At 50.7% G+C, this 18905-nt stretch overlaps 2 protein-coding genes across 3 annotated transcripts; both read left to right on the forward strand.

Moving 5' to 3' along the window:
• The first annotated feature begins 2075 nt into the window (after positions 1 to 2075).
• LOC109741861 (uncharacterized) lies at positions 2076 to 4874 on the forward strand. Of its 2 annotated transcripts, XM_040404557.3 has the most exons (8): positions 2076 to 2267; positions 2391 to 2594; positions 3391 to 3462; positions 3769 to 3836; positions 3954 to 4101; positions 4187 to 4270; positions 4373 to 4459; positions 4593 to 4874. In XM_040404557.3, exons 2-8 carry the CDS (start codon positions 2442 to 2444, stop codon positions 4596 to 4598), a joined length of 618 nt encoding a protein of 205 aa, XP_040260491.1. In that variant the 5' UTR covers positions 2076 to 2267; positions 2391 to 2441; the 3' UTR covers positions 4599 to 4874. The 2 variants fall into 2 exon arrangements, with proteins under 2 accessions (XP_040260491.1, XP_020156536.1); XM_020300947.4 differs by lacking the exon at positions 2076 to 2267 and having other exon boundaries at positions 2286 to 2594.
• A 5092-nt stretch (positions 4875 to 9966) lies between these two features.
• On the forward strand, positions 9967 to 12230 carry LOC109741858 (gibberellin 20 oxidase 3-like). The gene is made up of 2 exons (XM_020300942.4): positions 9967 to 10543; positions 11114 to 12230. Exons 1-2 carry the CDS (start codon positions 10065 to 10067, stop codon positions 11703 to 11705), a joined length of 1071 nt encoding a protein of 356 aa, XP_020156531.1. The 5' UTR covers positions 9967 to 10064; the 3' UTR covers positions 11706 to 12230.
• Positions 12231 to 18905: the final 6675 nt, after the last annotated feature.

Genomic DNA, 18905 nt, shown 5'->3' on the forward strand with positions numbered 1-18905 from the left:
TTCTTCTTCCCCAAATCACAACACACACATTCTCTTTCCCAGTCGATCATGTCATCCTCCAGCCGTTCACCTCAGGCTCGACTCCCTTCCTCTCCTCTGGATGCGATGATACGACTCACTTTTGCTCGTTATGCTGCCCCGTCCCTTCTTCGGCAAGGGATCCATATAATATGATCGGGAATTAAACATAAAGGGACTCCCCCACCCACATTGTCAACCTTCGAGCTCGCCTCCATCTTCGGCCTTGTGTGCTGCCTCTCTGTTCCATAGAATCAACTGACCCAATTTACAACCCACTTCTTCTAGCCTAGGTACCATCGTTAAGGATTTAAAACCTATCTCTTCCTACAACACTCCACAAGGAAAACAAATAAAGGGACTGTCAAATTGATAGTTACCTCAAAAAAGATTCGAGCCAGTCGATTTGCAAGAGTCCACTTTGAGTCGTTAGATAAAAAATGAATGGTTGGATTATCATCTTCTTCCTCCAACCGTTATTCTTCCTCAAACACAGTGCACGCTGTTCTCTCTCCAAACCTCTCCTCCTCTAGTCGTTCGCCTTGGGGTCGCCTCCCTTCCTCTCCTGTGATTGCGACGACACGCCTCCCTGTTTCTTTTTACGTCGTCCCTGCCTCTAGCAAGGGCTCCGTCTAATCCGACCGGGAATTTGAATACAAAAATTCCCCCTCACCACCCACCTCTGTCTTTAGCCTCGCACCTGGCCTCTTTGTTCCACAACATCGACTGACCCAGTTTATAACCTACTTCTTCCATCCTAGTCACCATGGTTAAGGATTTAAAACCTACCTCTTCCTACAACACTCCACAAGAAAAGAAATAAAGGAACCGCCTATTTGACAATTACCTCAAAAACCAATTCGAGTTAGTCCATTTGCAAGGGACCGCTTTGAGCCGTTAGATAAAAATCAAATGGTTGGATTATCTTCTTCTTCCTCCAACCTCTATTCTTCCTCGTACTATTTTTTTGACGGGAAACTACGGAGGGCTTACGCCAGCCTGAACTTATATTAGCCAGGGAGAGATGACAACATTCAGGTAGTTACATAGGGTGAAGAAAAGAAAGATTACCCGTCATGTCGTCCTCGTACTATAGCGCACGCCTTCTCTCTCCCACGCGATCATGTCATCCTCCAGTCGCTCGCCTCAGGACCACCTTCCTTCCTCTCCTCCGGTTGCGACGACATGCCTCATTGATTCTTCTTATGGCGTCCCCGCCTCCGACTATGGCTTCATATAAGTCGTCCAGGATTTAAACACGGAAGGCTCCCCCACCCGCATTGTTCGTCAAGCCCGCCTCCGTCTTAGGCCTCATATGCCGCCTCTCTGTTCCATGGAATCGATTGCCCGATATAGAACCTACTTCTTCTAGCCTAGTTACAATGGTTAAGAATTTAAAATCTACCTCTTCCTACAACACTCCACAGAAAAAATAAATAAAAGGACCGCCTATATGACGGTTACCTCAAAAAACGATTCGAGTCAGTCGATTTCCAAGGAACCGCTCCAAGCCATTAGATAAAAATCGAATGGTTGGATCATCTTCTTCTTCCTCCAACCGTTATTCTTCCTCAAACCGGAGCGAGTGCCTTCTCTCCCCCTAGTCGATCATGTCATCCTCCAGCCGTTCGCCTCCCTTCCTCTCCTCCGGTTGCGACGACATGCCCCACTGTTGCTCGTTACGCCGTCCCTGTCTCCGGCGAGGGCTACGCCTAATCCGACATGGAATTAAATACAAAAAGGCTCTCCGACTCGCACTATCAACCCTCGAGCTCGCCACCATCTTCGGTCCCGTGCATTGCCTCTCTCCTCAGATAAATCGACATGACCTGACTTAAAAATTCAGACAACTAATGAATATAGCAAACGCGAGAAATAAATCAATGATGCCATTTTCATAGCTGATATGTCCTAGACGCATAAACTCCACAATAACACGTTGAGTGGCAAAATGTGGGTGAAAGAGGGGGCAACATAGCAGTCAGGGTAACGGAAAGACGCTCGCACGAGCGTCAATATCGCCTCATCTCCCACTAGCCCAGTGGGAGTTACCCGGTGTCCACTAACCCCACGACCACGAACCCAATCACTGGCTCATCATTCGACGCCACAAGCCAACAAACCGCAACCTAAGCAGGCTGTAGGAGGAGGAGGAGTAAAATCCCCACAAAAATATGAGCGCTAGCTAGAATACTCCTACGCTAGCAGCCGAGGAGGGAGAGAAGTGGGAGTAGTATACTCCTAGCCTGGTATTCTTCTCCCGTCCACCCTCTCTCTTTCTCTCTTGTTCCTTGGAGTTGTTGTCCTGGGACGGAGCTTAGAAAAAGGCCCCGCCTTTTGGCTCATTCCTCACCTGCTCTGCTCTGCTCCAGCTTCAGGGACGCGAGCTGCTCAGCGTGTGAGAGGGAGAGGGGGAGAGAGGGATGGCGCGCGTGGAGAAGGTCGCCGGCGGCGAAGGGCAGGTGGAGGTGGTGGTCGGGGTGGACGGCAAGGGGGCGATAGAGTGCCGGATATGCCAGGAGGAGGGGGAGGAGGCCGCCATGGACTCCCCCTGCGCCTGCACTGGCACGCTCAAGGTGACCCCCTCTCTTTCTTTCTCCCTCCCCGTCTCTTTCTTCCCCAATCTCTCTGGGAGGACGCTTCTGTTCTTGCTTGTTTTGGAGCTGCGGTGTGCAAGTCTAGCGGCCTGTGGAGGCCAAGTGGAAATCTGATGTTTACTCGTTATGTTCTTCAAAGTGATGGGCAGATTTCTAGATGTTTTTATCTCAGATTCTTGGTTCCATCCGTTCTCTGATAAGTGTTTTTCTTCAGGCAGCAGTGGTCTGAAATTTGCACTTGCAGTCCTCTGTTTCCTTTCTTTTGGCTATGTCGATGTTAGGTGCATCCCTCTTTTCATTTTGGCTGAAATTTGACATGATGCTTGGTAATGCTATTCTGCTATTTTTGCTTCATCTTTTTGGGGTAGTATTTTCTGTTGTTGGAATCTTTCTCTAGACTGGAGCTTAGTGTGATGATTATGAGCAGCGAAAGCTCTGTTCAGATTGCCAAATGATTGTTCTTAACGCGCAACGAAACATACTCTGTTATTACAGAGTCCAAACCAAAACAGTGCGGTCTCCGATTGTTCTTTTCTGCAGACATGAGCAAACAGTCGAATTAGCAGTGACCGGTCCATGTTTATCCATCCAAATCATTGCCTCATCCTTCCAGTTGTCAGATAATAGGCTGTTTTTCCTTCCACCCGTTTCACATGTGACCTGGGATTGATTATCTCCTGAACAAAGTGACATGTGACCTGAGATTATCTTATGATATGAACAAACAAAAATGCTAACCGTGTGGTGCTGGTCAACCGGCGTTGGTTGGATGCAGTTCGCGCACAGGAAGTGCATACAGAGGTGGTGCGACAAGAAGGGGAACATCACATGTGAAATCTGCAACCAGGTGGGTATTTCTGGTTTTTCAGTTACCAGAAGGACTACCCCTGTAGAGCAATGTACTATACCAATATTGCATTGCATTTCTAAATTCTAGGTGATGGCATGTTAATTAATTGTTTTTATTTGTTGTTAAAGAACCTTGGGGCCTGATGTAGTTAGAGCTGTAGTTCAGTTTATCAATTATGAGCAGTCCAATTCAGGCCAACTGCATGGCAGAGGAAAAATAAAATGTTGCTGGTTTTTCACCATGTTCTGTAGTATTTGTCAGCAGAGTCTTTCAGAGTCGGCTTATGTTTGTTTTCTGCTACAGGTTTACTCTCCGAACTATGTTCTCCCTCCAACCAAGTGCTGTTCAGATGAAATGGGCATGGATCTTAGGTACTTACAGAAGACATGTTTCATAGTTTGGTGAAATTGTGGAAATCATTTATGTTCTGTCAACTGAAGAATGCTGCCGTGCATGTTCTGAAGTAATGGCTGTTTGTTTGTAACCAGGCAAAGCTGGGTTGGACGGATTGATCCCCATGATTCCCATTTCCTGGCGATCGCCATCGCGGAGCAGCAGCTGCTGAACGCTGAATTCGATGACTGCATGACCTCAAATTCGAGTGGCGCCACATGCTGCCGGTCTATTGCTCTAATTGTATGCTACAGAACCCTTTTTCTCAGTAAGCCTATCTTTTATTACAGTTCTGAAGGGTGGATAATGATGTTGATTTTTGTTGCAGTTGATGTTCCTTCTGCTCGTGCGCCATGTAACCGTGATCGTGCGAGATGCTAGCATGCTACAAGATGCGACGGTTCTGTTCAGCGTGAGTCCATATGACCTACTTTGCCATCTCAATGTTCACCTCTATGCGATCTCGGCATTATGGTTTCACACTAAACTAACTGAATATTTTCCCTCATTTCAGGCAATTCTTCAGTTCGTGGGATTCTTTCTTCCGTGTTATGTCATAGCGCGCTTCTGCTATGCTTTTCAACACCGGAGGCGAAGACAGGTATTCCCCGCTTCCCCACCCGAACCCGGAGCCATACTAAACTGTTCTACTGCCATTTTCTCTGTTTGTTGAGTTGCATTATCCATTGCTTGCAATCTATTTTCAGCGGAGCGCTCATGCACTCTCTCTGCAGGTTTAGGGGCATGCCTGAACCCGGAACCGGACTTTGTCGCGCAAACCGGACCCCTACTTGAGAAGAGAAAGGCGGCGAAGCTTGCGAAGAAGCGAAGCTTCTTCTTCTCCCCCTTGGCCCCGGCGAATCATGGTTTCATGAAAAATGTAGGCGAAAAGTAGATGGATTGTGGTGGACGGAGTAGCTGCAACGGCACCCGTCAAGCTCAACTGTACATATGAGAGTCAGTTTACAGCTACAGATGCAAGTTGAAGTCGATGACATTTTCGCTCCTTCTTAAAATAGTGGGTCGGTCGCCATTGGGGTGGATGGGCGGGTCGATGCGGGTTGAAATTCGCGGCCCCCCGCATTCATGTCTCGGAGGACGCAGCCGTGCTGGTGGCGATGGCTCGGGGTTCGCCCCTCCCCGAATCGATCGCCTCCGTGTTTGGTCGGCTGCCGCGGTTCGCCTCGCGGAATTGCTGGCGACGTCCCGGGGCGGGTCAAAACCAGCCGCCTCTCTCCTCTCCTCTCCTCCCACCCTCTTAGATCGAATCTACACCTACCTTGGATCTTGGTCTGGCAGGCAGGTGATGGGTCGAATCTAAATAGGCTTATTATACGTGCTCTAACTCGGAAAATGCATTGCAGCTCTAGGGTGCCACACACCCCCTGTATAAAAATAGCATTAAAAAATATCAGGAAATTTTGAAAAAATCTGAAATTTTGGGATATGAAACATGAGTGCCCGTTGTACACCCGTGTTCATTTTCGTGGGGGAATGGGAGCCCTTGGTATCCGTGGCGTAGGAATTACAGTCCGACATACGTTACATTCGGTTTTTTTCTACACATATGATTTTTTTTGTCTTTTTACTGGCATTACCACGGGCACCCATTCGTCACGAAACTGAACACATGTGTACAACTTGCGTCACCCCTTATTTTCACTCCCTTGACCCGGTGGTTTCTGCACTGGTGGCAAGCTCTCGCTCAAGTGGTGTGTTTTTTGGCGTCATCAACTATGTGGCGACGCGCCTAAGAATAAAGTTGTTCGTGAACTGTTGGTGGTGTATGGTCCTCCTCCTTCATGTCCGTGTGGTGCGTTAATGCTGGATTTGTATCACAAGAAGCTCGTGCTGACGTCGATATTTCTTCAATTGTATTCGCGGACCCGCACCTCACAATGGACTATTATTTTCAATGTCTCGAGACTATGGCCTTGTCTTTGTGCGGATCAAAGGATCCAATGTTGCGGTCGTCGTCACATGAGTGTTAGTGTCAAGGGCCCCGCGGGGGGGGGGGGGGGGGGGGGAGCGACAAAGTTAAAGGTTTTGGTTTTCGCAATGAAGTGATGGAACTTTAGTTCCTTATCCTTTTTCGTTACACCATTGTTCATGGCGGTATCCTTTCCGTATTTGTATCATTCCTTAATGGGTAATACATATGCTTTTGCAGACATTCAAAAAACATGTCTTAAGGTAGATTTCTAATTGACTTTGGGCTCAAACCTATTTCGGATATAACTTGTTTGGCAACCATGTATCTGAATTTGTGGCAAGAAAAGGAACAAAAGGGTCGTAGATAACAACTTCTTTATTATGTCTACGATTCTTGGCACTTTGTTTTGGCTTGCTTGACTTTTTTTATTTTGAAGTTTGAATCGACAACCCTTAGAAAGTTACAACTATTTGAAAACCGCAAGGCAACGATAGTCACAAGAAACTTAGGTAATTCGCCCACGACCTCATTGCGAATACTGATGGGGAAGTTGTAAAGGGGAAGTGTGTTCACGTGTTCCCATGTCGTGCATACTACATCTTGGGTCATATTTTCTCGTGTGGTGGGAGGGGGCCAGGGCGGCCAAATCCCTTGGACGTGTCGCCCGTGGTTTCCTTAAAGGGAACTATATGCCTGCCAAAAATAAAATAGTTCAACGCTTTCACGCCAAGAAGTTCAAGACGAAGGATAGATGTCACCAACCAAGACCCCTATACACGGTAGTAGTTGTGAAGCTGAAGACATCGCACCACTATGAGGGCATGAGTCCGCCACGGCGTAGCCATCTTGCCATTGAAGCCGCTCTTATGCACATCATTGACAACCAAAAACCTAGTATGGGGATTCGCAAAACCAGAAATCTCACTAGCCCCTCAACGCTGCTCAGATCAATGTCGAGATGTGGTTGGAGCCATAACAAAAACATTGGTCCTAGCACAACCACCGTCACCATCACTAAAGTGGCACCATAACGGACACAAAACATAGACATTCGATCTAGACCAAATAAACCTAGACGATAGAATTCACTGTGCCCCCCCACCTTCTTCCGTCGTGGTAGAGGAGGGCAGGGGAATCGACGACTCAACAACAGAAAGGTCGGTAGAGGAGGGAGGGGGGCTCGGTCCTGACATCTGAGGGGTCTCGATGCAAGATACAATTGTATGCCTTTGTTTTGCACATGACATATAATCATACACGCAGTTAGTTTGGCCCTAGGTAAACAAGGCTTTTTGTGTTTTAGTGGGAAATTAGTACTCCATGGATGAACTAAAGGACTACATAAAAGGGGATTTGTCCTTACTATTGCAAACTAAAGAGGGATTTGCTGGCAATCAACAATTCAAGCTCTTGCTCACAATAATCTGCGTTGAATGGCAGAAAATCACATTGAGTTGCACATGCCGTCGTCGACAAGTAGTGTTTGTTGTTGTTGTTGTTGTTGTTGTTGTTGTTGTTGTTGCACAAAGGTGATCGGCAAAAGAGGAGACAAAGGAAGATGAGGCATGCATGGTCACTCATCGTTTTAGGCTGCACCCCGCATGATAAATAAAAGGGACCTCGTATATGACGGATTTAAGAGCATGACGCAAAGGGTTCCACGAGACTGGGCTAGCCCATCGGCCGAAGCAATTAGTGTTTTGTAGTGCGACATAAACATCCCTAAAAAGAAGCAAAGGGTTCCACGCGACTGGGCTAGCCCATTGGCCGAAGCAATTAGTTTTTTGTAGTGCGACATAAACATCCCTAAAAAGAAGCGAGATGCAAAGAAACATTTTTTTAAAATGCGAACAGGTTTTGAAACTCCATACAAATTTGAAAGCATGAATATTTGACAAATTTGCGTTTTAATTTTTTGTGTGAACTTCTTTTATGAAATCATGATTTTCTAAAAATTTGTGGAAATTAAAAAATATTAAAGGAAAATAAAAATAAGTAGAAAAAACGAAAATGTAAAACGGGAAAACAACTGTTAAAGAAAAAGCAGTCCGGGAACCTTCTAGATGGTTCCCGAGACAGGTTGAGAACGTGCACGTAGCTAAAATGGACCGGCCAACCCCAGAGCGCTCACCTCACCTCGCTCGTAGTGTGCGTCCGGTCGACAACCCGTGCCAGTGATATGTATCGCTCGTGCACTCGCCTACAGCACATGTGGAGCAGGCCCGCCCATTTAGTGGAGATTTTGTGAAACTTCTGGAACCTTCCATCCAGTTTTAGAAAGGTTCCAGAAGGCTTATTTTTCTTTTTTCTTCTTCGTTTCTTTTTACTTTTTTCTTTTTGTTTTTCATTTGCTATTTTTTAGTTTTCATATTATTTTTTATTTTTGATTTTTATTCCAAATATTCGCAAAATTCAGAACATTCAATTTTCAAATAATATTCAGGATTCAAAAATCTTTAACTTTTTCAAATATGAAAACATTTTCCAAATCCATGAACATTATTTAAATTCATGAGCATTTTGCAAATACATGCACATCTTTTCAAATTAATGAAAAAATGTGAACACTTCTAAAATGTGAACAATTTTCAAATTTCAAAACATTGTTCTGAAATACACGAACAATTTTCAAATTCATGATCTTTTACAAATACTCACACATATTTCAAATTCAAGAATATATTTCAAATCTGTGAACCTTTTTTATATTAGGGATCATTTTTTAATACATGATTTTTTTTAAAAAAATGTCAACATTTTAAAATTCATGAACTTTGTTCGAATACAGGAACATTTTTATAATGCGTGAATTTTTTATTTGACATTTCGAAATTGTTGGAATATATAGAAAGTAAAAAAGCAGGAAATCCGTTCTTAAAGTAGCACATGTATGTTTTTTTTGAGGTAAACCACTTGTGTAAAAAAGTTTTGTTCAACTTAGGTAATGTTTCGAATACAAATAATATCGGGTGTGACAAGTAGCCAAACATAGCGGTCATGCTCTAAAGAATTTAGCAGCCTTTGTAAGATCTTGTGCTTCACTGTCTCCCTCTTCTCATGCACTATGCATAGCCCGCCGAAACCCTCCTTGTTCACTCTTATGTCTTCAATAGTCACCGAACTAGCACGTTTGTAATCCTCGGTCAAAACACAATTAGTAATTGCCTGCACTTCTTGGAAGTATAAATCTGCTGGTATGTGCCATATGTTCTAGGGTTTCCAGCTCGATCAAGCTTCTCAGCACTATCGTTGATGCACCAAGGTAATTGCCATCCTCATCTTTGCAAACAATAGCATCAATATTAATTATTGCAAACCCCTGAGGCGGTGAAATCCACCTTTTGGTTCTAGTACTTCTTGGCAATGACACACCATAGTTGCTTGGTATTTCATGCTTGCTTCTATGCGGAGCGACCGAGCGCTGCTTTCTGCGCCTTGGGCCTGCCCCATTTATCGGATCCTGCGAGCGATCAGTTCTTCTGGCCTAGCGAACCGAAGCTATCGATGCGAGCGATGCGAGCATGCTACTCGCTTAAAGAGATAATCGAAACGGAGTTGTACTAAATCAGTGTCACTTAATATGAAACGGAGGTTGTACATAGCGGCCCCCGACAATCAGTTGCGGCAGATAGGATTTAGCAAAGTAAAATGCCTTGAATAATCTGCACTTCACTGTCGAATGCTTGTTATTATGTGGGCTGAAAAGACATATATGTTTTTGTTGGGCCATAGGCTGAATATGTGGGCTGCGGCCCTGTGAAGTTGTTGCATCGGCTGTACACATGCCTGGGGCGGCCCACGGGGGTTTCATTGTTGGGGGAGGCGTCTAAGGTTTTCTATGCATCTTTCTACACATACTACAAAATGTAGTAGTTTTTTTTAGTATAGCAACACGTTAATTTTGTGTAAAGAATGCGCATTATCCTTGCATGTCAAAAGAAAAATATCTGCTATCTTTTTTTTTGTGACATGTGCATATAGATTTCCATGGATATTGGATAGAGACGATATTAATTGCTCATTAACCTTTCCCAAAAATGGCTAGCCCTCCTGGGACACGTGCGTGATCACGGCACTCGAGGCACGTAACGCCGATCACAGCATCTCGATCCTTCTCCGCCGTCTCACATTCTCAGTATATATACACGCGAGGCATCCACCCGCAAAGCACACCAACCAAGCCAAGCTTGCAACTCTCGTAGCGTGCAAAACCGCCGCCGCGCCAATCCACCACGATCGCCGTCGGCCGGCCCACCAGATCCAGCGCGCGCAAATGGCCACTCTCGTGTTCGACGCGGCGGTCCTGAGCCGGAAGGACGACATCCCGCCGCAGTTCGTCTGGCCAGCCGACGAGGCCCCGTCCGTCGACGGCGTGGAGGAGATCGCCGTCCCGGTCGTTGACCTCGCCGGGTTCCTCGCTGGCGACGGCGCTGCCGGCCTCCGTGACCTCGCCGCCGCGTGCGAGAAGCACGGGTTCTTCCAGGTCGTGAACCACGGCGTGGACCCGGCGCTGCTCGCCAAGGCGTACCGGTGCTGCGACGCCTTCTACGTGCTGCCCCTCGCCGAGAAGCAGCGCGCGCAGCGCCGCCTCGGCGAGAACCACGGGTACGCCGGCAGCTTCGTGGGGCGGTTCGGCAGCAAGCTCCCCTGGAAGGAGACCATGTCCTTCAACTGCTCCGCCGCGCCGGAGGGCGCCCGCAAGGTCGTCGACTACTTCGTCGGCGTCCTCGACGAGGAGTACCGTGACATGGGGTACGTACCCACTTACGTCACTCTCTTTCTAGCTAAATCCATGCGTAATTGGCATACTATCCGTAGCCGCTATTGCTTTCAAAACAATCCATGCATATAAGTACGTTATTACTTTTTTAGTGATATATACAAGAGGACGATCGTCCCCTGATTTTTCATTAGGAAAGGCCAAGCTTGTCTTACAAGTACCCATAACGACAAGGAATCTTGAAGTAGAAGCAGTGTAGAGCCGCATCTGAGATTCTGAGCTAGCAGAAGATAGCCCTAGAAAAAGTTCAGCAAAGGTCTACTCCCTCCTTTCTAAATATAAGTCTTTATAAAAAAATCACTATGGACTACATACAGAACAAAATGAGTGAATCTACACTCTAAAATGTATCTATATACATCCGTATGTGGTCCGTAATGGAATTCCTACAAAGATTTACTATATTTTATATTTAGAAACGGAGGGAGTACATTTTTTACGAAGCATATTTGGCATGAAGTCAAATTACAGTGTTATTTTTCTTTTGCATGCCGAACGAGTGCATATTTATCAATTTATGCTTGGATATGCCATGCATGCAGAGAGGTGTGGCAGGAGTACTGCGACGAGATGACGCGCCTGGCGCTGGACGTCACGGACGTCCTGGCGGCGTGCCTGGGCCTCGGCCGCGGCGCGCTGCGCGGCTTCTTCGCCGGCGACGCCTCCCAGATGCGGCTGAACCGCTACCCGCCGTGCCAGCAGCCTCACCTGACGCTGGGCACGGGCCCGCACCACGACCCGACGTCGCTGACGCTGCTCCACCAGGACGACGTCGGCGGGCTGGAGGTGTTCACCGGCGGCGCGTGGCACGCCGTGCGGCCCCGGAGCGACGCCTTCGTCGTCAACATCGGCGACACCTTCTCCGCGCTCACCAACGGGCGCCACATCAGCTGCCTCCACCGCGCCGTCGTCAACAGCAGCCTCACCCGCAGGTCGCTCACCTTCTTCCTCAGCCCGCAGCTGGACCGCCTCGTCGCGCCGCCGGCCGAGTTGCTCGCCATTGACGGCCGCCCGCGCGCGTACCCGGACTTCACTTGGCGTGAATTCCTCGAGTTCACGCAGAAGCACTACCGCTCTGACTGGAGGACCCTGGATGCCTTCGCCGCTTGGATCAATCAGGGCCGCAAAGGCTAGAAGGGAAACCGGCCAGAAAAGGAATCAGGTGAAATCTAATAAAGATAACCATCTAAAAAGGAGCTGTGGATTTTGATTGAATGTAATAATAGTCTTGCTAAGTCTCAGTCGATGCTATATCCGCGGAATCTTACATTGAGAATCGTGCAATTTTTCTTTTTTTTCTTTTTTTTTCTTTTCTCTCTTGCATGTTATATCACCTGACTGAGACTTAGCCACACCCATGTAATAAATTAGGTCCGTCTACATCTCAGTCGACTGAGACTTCGCTAAGTCTCAGTCGAATAACGTCAGCACATGTGGTCGGCCTGTTTGATCGCTGGTTTTGTGTTGTTCACTTGCTGGGCTTGTTTGTGGGCTCGGTTGCCTTTTGTTTGTTGTTTTCTGTGGGCTGGCTCGTGTGTGTGTTTTTGCAGAAACATTTAAAGACAACAGATTTGTCTAAAAGAATTATCTCAAAAAAATATTTAAAGATAACAGAAGAAACGAATGGCCAGACAGATATCCGAGGTTGGAAAAGGAAAATGCGCTCCCACATGACCAAGAAAGAAAGAGAAATGGTCTACTACCGTATTAGTATTACACACCAGTCGACACACAAAAGCTAAGAAATCCCAAAAATAACTAGAAGTGATAGAATGCTAGAAGTGATTTTGCTAAAATAAAATAAAATGCGAAAGGCGTAAATGCTGGTTTTTTTTCTCTCTAGGGAACAGTCAAAGTGATAGAAAAAAAATGACAATGAAAAAAATGAGTAAGGGGTACATGATAGAAACTCTAATTCAAAAACCATGACACAGTTTTAGTTCTTTAATAAAAATCAGTCCCACACTGCGTGCCCGCCCCCTCTACTGGCGCCCCTCCAACAGAACAAAATAGTCCAGTTGCGGCCGGGTTAGAAGACATGCAGTTGCGGTCGGGGATGACACTTGCAGTTGCATGCCTAGTGTCGCACATGCACACTAGCCCGCCCTCTCCCAGCACCCCCTCTGACAAACAAAAGTCCAGTTGCAAGCATGTTGGGGACATGCAGTTGCGGTCGGGGTGTGGCACTTGCAGTTGCGGGGCTGTTGTTGGACTTGCAACTGGCCCGCCCCCGCCCCCTCTACCGGCGCCCCCTCCGACTAAACAAAAAAGTACAGTTGCGGTCAGGTTAGAAGACATGCAGTTGCGATCGGGGGTGACACTTGCAGTTGCATGACTAGTGTCGGACATGCAAACTGGCCTGCCCCCTCTCCCTCCGCCCCCTCCGACAAGATAATAGTCCAGTTGCAAGCATGTTGGGGGACATGCAATTGCAGTCGGGTGCGACACTTGTAGTTGCGGGGTTATTGTCGGGCTTGCAACTGGCCCACCCCCTCTACCGGCGCCCCCTTCGACAGAAAAAAAGAGTCTAGATGCGGTCGGGTAGGAAGACATGTAGTTGTGGTCGAGGATGACATTTGCAGTTGCATGCCAGTGTCGGACATGCAAACTGGCCCGCCCCCTCTCCCACCGCCCCTCCGACAAAACAAAAGCCAAGTTGCAAGCATGTTGAGGGACATGCAGTTGCGGTCGGGTGCAGCACTTGCAGTTGTGGGGCTATTGTCAGGCTTGCAACTGGCTCGCCCCCTCTACCGGCGCCCCCTCCGACAGAACAAAAAAGTTCAGTTGCGGTCGGGTTAGAAGACATGCAGTTGCGATTGGCTGCGATACTTGCAGTTGCATGCCTAGAATCGGACATGCAACTGTCCCGCCCTCTCTTCCGCCGCCCCCTCCGACAAAAGAAAGTGTAGTTGCAACCATGTTCGGGGACATGCAGTTGCGGTCGGGTGTGGCACTTGTAGTTGCGGGGCTGTTGTCGGGCTTGCAACTGGCCTGCCCCCTCTATCGGCACCCCTCCGACAGAACAAAAAAGTCCAGTTGCGGTCGGGGTAGAAGACATGCAGTTGCGGTCGGGTGCGACATTTGTAGTTGCATGCCTAGAGTCGGACATACAACTAGCCCGCCCCTCTTCCGCCGCCCCCCCGACAAAAGAAAGTCTAGCTGCAACCATGTTCGTGAAGGAAATATGCCCTAGAGGCAATAATAAAGTTATTATTTATTTCCTTATATCATGATAAATGTTTATTATTCATGCTAGAATTGTATTAACCGGTAACATGATAACATGTGTGAATACATAGACAAACAGAGTGTCACTAGTATGCCTCTACTTGACTAGCTCGTTAATCAAAGATGGTTATGTTTCCTAACCATGGACAAAGAGTTGTTATTTGATTAACGGGATCACATCATTAGGAGAATGATGTGATTGACTTGACCCATTCCGTTAGCTTAGCACTCGATCATTTAGTATGTTGCTATTGCTTTCTTCATGACTTATACATGTTCCTATGACTATGAGATTATGCAACTCCCGTTTATCGGAGGAACACTTTGTGTGCTACCAAACGTCACAACGTAAATGGGTGATTATAAAGGTGCTCTACAGGTGTCTCCGAAGGTACTTGTTGGGTTGGCATATTTCGAGATTAGGATTTGTCACTCCGATTGTCGGAGAGGTATCTCTGGGCCCTCTCGGTAATGCACATCACTTAAGCCTTGCAAGCATGGCAACTAATGAGTTTGTTGCGGGATGATGTATTACGGAACGAGTAAAGAGACTTGCCGGTAACGAGATTGAACTAGGTATTGAGATACCGACGATCGAATCTCGGGCAAGTAACATACCGATGACAAAGGAAACAACGTATGTTGTTATGCGGTCTGACCGATAAAGATCTTCGTAGAATATGTGGGAGCCAGTATGAGCATCCAGGTTCCGCTATTGGTTATTGACCGGAGACGTGTCTCGGTCATGTCTATATAGTTCTCGAACCCGTAGGGTCCGCACGCTTAAAGTTTCGATGACAGTTATATTATGAGTTTATGTGTTTTGATGTACCGAAGGTAGTTCGGAGTCCCGGATGAGATCGGGGACATGGCGAGGAGTCTCGAAATGGTTGAGACATAAAGATCGATATATTGGACGACTATATTCGGACATCGGAAAGGTTCCGAGTGGTTTGGATATTTTTCGGAGTACCGGGGAGTTACGGGAATACGGGGGAAGAAGTATATGAGCCTTATTGGGCTTTAGGGGAGAGGGAGAGGCAGGCCGCGCGCCCCCCATTGACTAGTCCGAATTGGACTAGGGGAAGGGGCGGCGCCCCCTCCTTCCTTCTCTTCCCTCTTCCCTTTCCTTGACTCCTAGTCCTACTACTTGGAAGGGGGGGGGGAATCCTACTCCCGGTGGGAGTAGGACTCCTCCTAGGGCGCGCCATAGAAAGGGCCGGCCCTCCCCCTCCTCCACTCCTTTATATATGGGGAGGGGGGCACCCCTTGGAGACACAACAATTGATCGTTTGATCTTTTAGCCGTGTGCGGTGCCCCCCTCCACCATAGTCCACCTCGATAATACTGTAGCGGTGCTTAGGCGAAGCCCTGCGTCGGTAGAACATCATTATCGTCACCACGCCATCGTGCTGACGAAACTCTCCCTCAACACTCGGCTGGATCGGAGTTCGAGGGACGTCATCGGGCTGAACGTGTGCTGAACTCGGAGGTGCCGTGCGTTCGGTACTTGATCGGTCGGATCGTGAAGACGTACGACTACATCAACCGCGTTGTGCTAACGCTTCCGCTTTTGGTCTACAAGGGTACGTGGACAACACTCTACCCTCTCGTTGCTATGCATCACCATGATCTTGCGTGTGCGTAGGAATTTTTTTGAAATTACTACGTTCCCCAACAGTGGCATCCGAGCCTGGTTTTATGCGTTGATGTTATATGCACGAGTAGAACACAAGTGAGTTGTGGGCGATATAAGTCATACCGCTTACCAGCATGTCATACTTTGGTTCGGCGGTATTGTTGGATGAAGCGGCCCGGACCGACATTACGCGTACGCTTACGCGAGACTGGTTTTACCGCCGTGCTATGCACGCAGGTGACTAGCGGGTGTCAGTTTCTCTAACTTTGTTGAACTGAGTGTGGCTATGCCCGGTCCCTGCGAAGGTTAAAATAGCACCAACTTGACAAACTATTGTTGTGGTTTTGATGCGTAGGTAAGAACGGTTCTTGCTCAGCCCGTAGCAGCCACGTAAAACTTTCAACAACAAAGTAGATGACGTCTAACTTGTTTTTGCAGGGCATGTTGTGATGTGATATGGTCAAGACATGATGCTAAATTTTATTGTATGAGATGATCATGTTTTTTAACCGAGTTATCGGCAACTGGCAGGAGCCATATGGTTGTCGCTTTACTGTATGCAATGCAATCGCCCTGTAATGCTTTACTTTATCACTAAGCGGCAGCGATAGTCGTAGAAGCATAAGATTGGGGAGACGACAACGATGCTACGATGGAGATCAAGGTGTCGCGCCGGTGACGATGGTGATCATGACGGTGCTTCGGAGATGGAGATCACAAGCACAAGCTAATGATGGCCATATCATATCACTTATATTGATTGCATGTGATGTTTATCTTTTATGCATCTTATCTTGCTTTGATTGACGGTAGCATTATAAGATGATCCCTCACTAAATTTGTCGGAGTAATTGGACACGGGTATCCCGAAGACGGCAAGACAATATTTCAAGACATCGGGGCTAGCAAAGCCCCTCAGTCCGACTACCCGGCTGCTCCTGCCGGCTCCCCGTCCGACTGCCCCGCCCGGGCGGCTGCCGGCTGCCGACTGCGCCAACCAGCCGGCTGTCGACTGCAGCCCGACCCGACATCGACAAGACACCGACGAGACGGCCGTACCCGAGCACTATTCACGTGTCACCCCAGCCATCATGTATAGTGTCACATGTCCCCTGGCACTATTTATGAAGTGACCCAGGGGACAAGCATGACATGCACCATGCCTTGCTCCCATACCACCACATAGCTTAGAGAGTAAGCTAGCTCCACACTATAAAAGGAGGCACACATCCATCCATCCATGCATGGACTCACACACACATGCATACATGCTCACGTATGGACACACACCCATACGGCCACAAGCTCCACCCACGGCCACAAGTGCCAAGTGCACCACGCCACATACTCTTGGGCACATATATTTACACAGATACCAGATCAGATGCACTCGGCACTGCTCCCACATACAGCTCTAGGAGCACTTTGTACTGCCCGATGTACACCCCATATATATATACTCAGACATGCAGGAGTAGGGGTATTATCTCTCCGGAGAGCCCCGAACCTGGGTAAACTAGCGCGTGCTACTCGCATACCCGCTCCCGGGCCTATCAGCAGCAGTCTTACCCTCACACAAAGCCCTTGTGGCATCTGTCGCCTCACACCCCCCGTGAGAATACCACGACAGTTGGCGCCCACCGTGGGTCGGTACTATCTATGCTACCACGCTGCTGCTGGTTTCGCAGTTCGGGCGGGACCATCTTCGCCATCACCACCGCGGCGTCGCGCCGTCCCTCCGATAGCGGTCGAGGGCTCGATATCGACGCACCCTCGGAATGGCCGCGAGGGGCGGCGCGTCCTCGCCGTCGGCCTCGCCTTCGCCATCACCGCCGCGGCGTCGGGCCGTCCCTCCGATAGCGGTCGAGGGCTCGATATCGACGCACCCTCGGAATGGCCGCGAGGGGCGGCGCGTCCTCGCCGTCGGCCTCGCCTTCGCCATCACCGCCGCGGCGTCGTGCCGTCTCTCCGGTAGCACTCGGGGGTTCGACTTCGACCCACCCCCGGAGCGGCCGCGCGGGACGGCGCGTCCTCGCCGTTGGCCTCGCCTTCATCACCGCCACCGCGGCGTCGACTGCGTCGCCGCCGTCCCGGCCTCCCGTGCGACCCGCGCCTTGTCTCGCTCCGGCGTGTGCGTCGGCACCTCCCCGCGCCGGATGACGCCCCAGCCGTGCGCCCGTGACGCCCCGTCGCCCGCGTCCGCGCGTTTCCGCTGGCGCCCTGCGTGTCCGTGCACTGCGGAGTGGCTGCTGCTCTGCCCGCGTCCGTACGTCCGTGCGTTCGCCGCTGCTCCGCCCATGTCCGCGTGCCGCCGAGCAGACGCGGCTGTGCCCAGGGCCTCCGTCCGGCTCCACGCGTTGCACCTCCGTCTGACTACCTGCACAGCGCCGGCTCTGGCTACTCCATGCCTGCGTGCCGGCCTCGCCCCGCTGCTGCCCCGCACCAACCTCGGGCCGGCTCCGGGTCGCCGTCCGTCCGCCCAGCCGGCTCCGGCCCCACCTTGCGACGGGTTCAGCTGAACCGACGCCGCCTCCCGCATGTCGTCTCCGCGTCGGGCCGCCCGCTCGCCGATTCCCGGCCGGCCTCCGCGTGACGCCGTCTCCGCGCGCTCGGCCGCTGCTGTGGCCGGCTCCCGCTCGCCCCGCGCCGACTCCCGCCCCCACCCGTCCGGCGTCACAGCCGCCGGCTCAGCGCGACTCGGCACCGTCCGGCGTGCCGCTCGTCGCTTCAGCTTCGCCCGGAGGCCACCCGCGCTGGCCGGCTCGCGCCCGCACCCCGGCCTCCCCCGCGCTCCTCTGCCTCGCTCCGGCGGCGCCCCCACTCCGCCGCCGGCCACCCGAGCCTGGCCGGGTCCAGCCCCGCGCCTCTGCTCGCCTTCGCTCCGCCACCCGGCCCCGCCCTGTGGCCGGCTCCGCGCCTCTGCGTGCCTGCGCCGGCTCCTCCACACGCCCGGCCCGGGCCGGCTTCGGGTCGCCAGCGCCGGCGGCCGGCTTCGCCCCGTTCCGCGCCGCCCGGTGGCCGGCTCCTACTCGCCGCACGGCCGGCTCCCCGCGCGTCCTGGCCGACTCCTGCGCGTCCGGCCCCCCAGTGTCGCCTCCGCCTGGCCGGGTCCAGCCCCGCGCCTCTGCTCGCCTTCGCTCCGCCACCCGGCCCCGCCCTGTGGCCGGCTCCGCGCCTCTGCGTGCCTGCGCCGGCTCCTCCACACGCCCGGCCCGGGCCGGCTTCGGGTCGCCAGCGCCGGCGGCCGGCTTCGCCCCGTTCCGCGCCTGCGGTCCGCGCCGCCCGGTGGCCGGCTCCTACTCGCCGCGCGGCCGGCTCCCCGCGCGTCCTGGCCGACTCCTGCGCGTCCGGCCCCCCATCGTCGCCCCCGCCTGGCCGTGTCGTCCGCGCTCGCCCGGTTTCGGCCCCGCGCGCTCGCCTCTCCCGCGCCGGGTCCGGCCTCTGCCCTGCCGGCCGCTGGCCTCCCA

Source organism: Aegilops tauschii, chromosome 3 (genome assembly GCF_002575655.3).
Source record: "Aegilops tauschii subsp. strangulata cultivar AL8/78 chromosome 3, Aet v6.0, whole genome shotgun sequence".
Classification (NCBI taxonomy): Eukaryota; Viridiplantae; Streptophyta; class Magnoliopsida; order Poales; family Poaceae; genus Aegilops; species Aegilops tauschii.

Bases quoted from the DNA above. Each gene is read 5' to 3' on its own strand.
- LOC109741858 (XM_020300942.4), top strand. From the start codon at position 10,065: ATGGCCACTCTCGTGTTCGACGCGGCGGTCCTGAGCCGGAAGGACGAC. The intron at 10,544-11,113 runs GTACGTACCCAC...CCATGCATGCAG, and splicing joins GAGGAGTACCGTGACATGGG to AGAGGTGTGGCAGGAGTACT.
- LOC109741861 (XM_040404557.3), top strand. From the start codon at position 2,442: ATGGCGCGCGTGGAGAAGGTCGCCGGCGGCGAAGGGCAGGTGGAGGTG. The intron at 2,595-3,390 runs GTGACCCCCTCT...GGTTGGATGCAG, and splicing joins CCTGCACTGGCACGCTCAAG to TTCGCGCACAGGAAGTGCAT. The intron at 4,102-4,186 runs GTATGCTACAGA...TTTTTGTTGCAG, and splicing joins GCCGGTCTATTGCTCTAATT to TTGATGTTCCTTCTGCTCGT.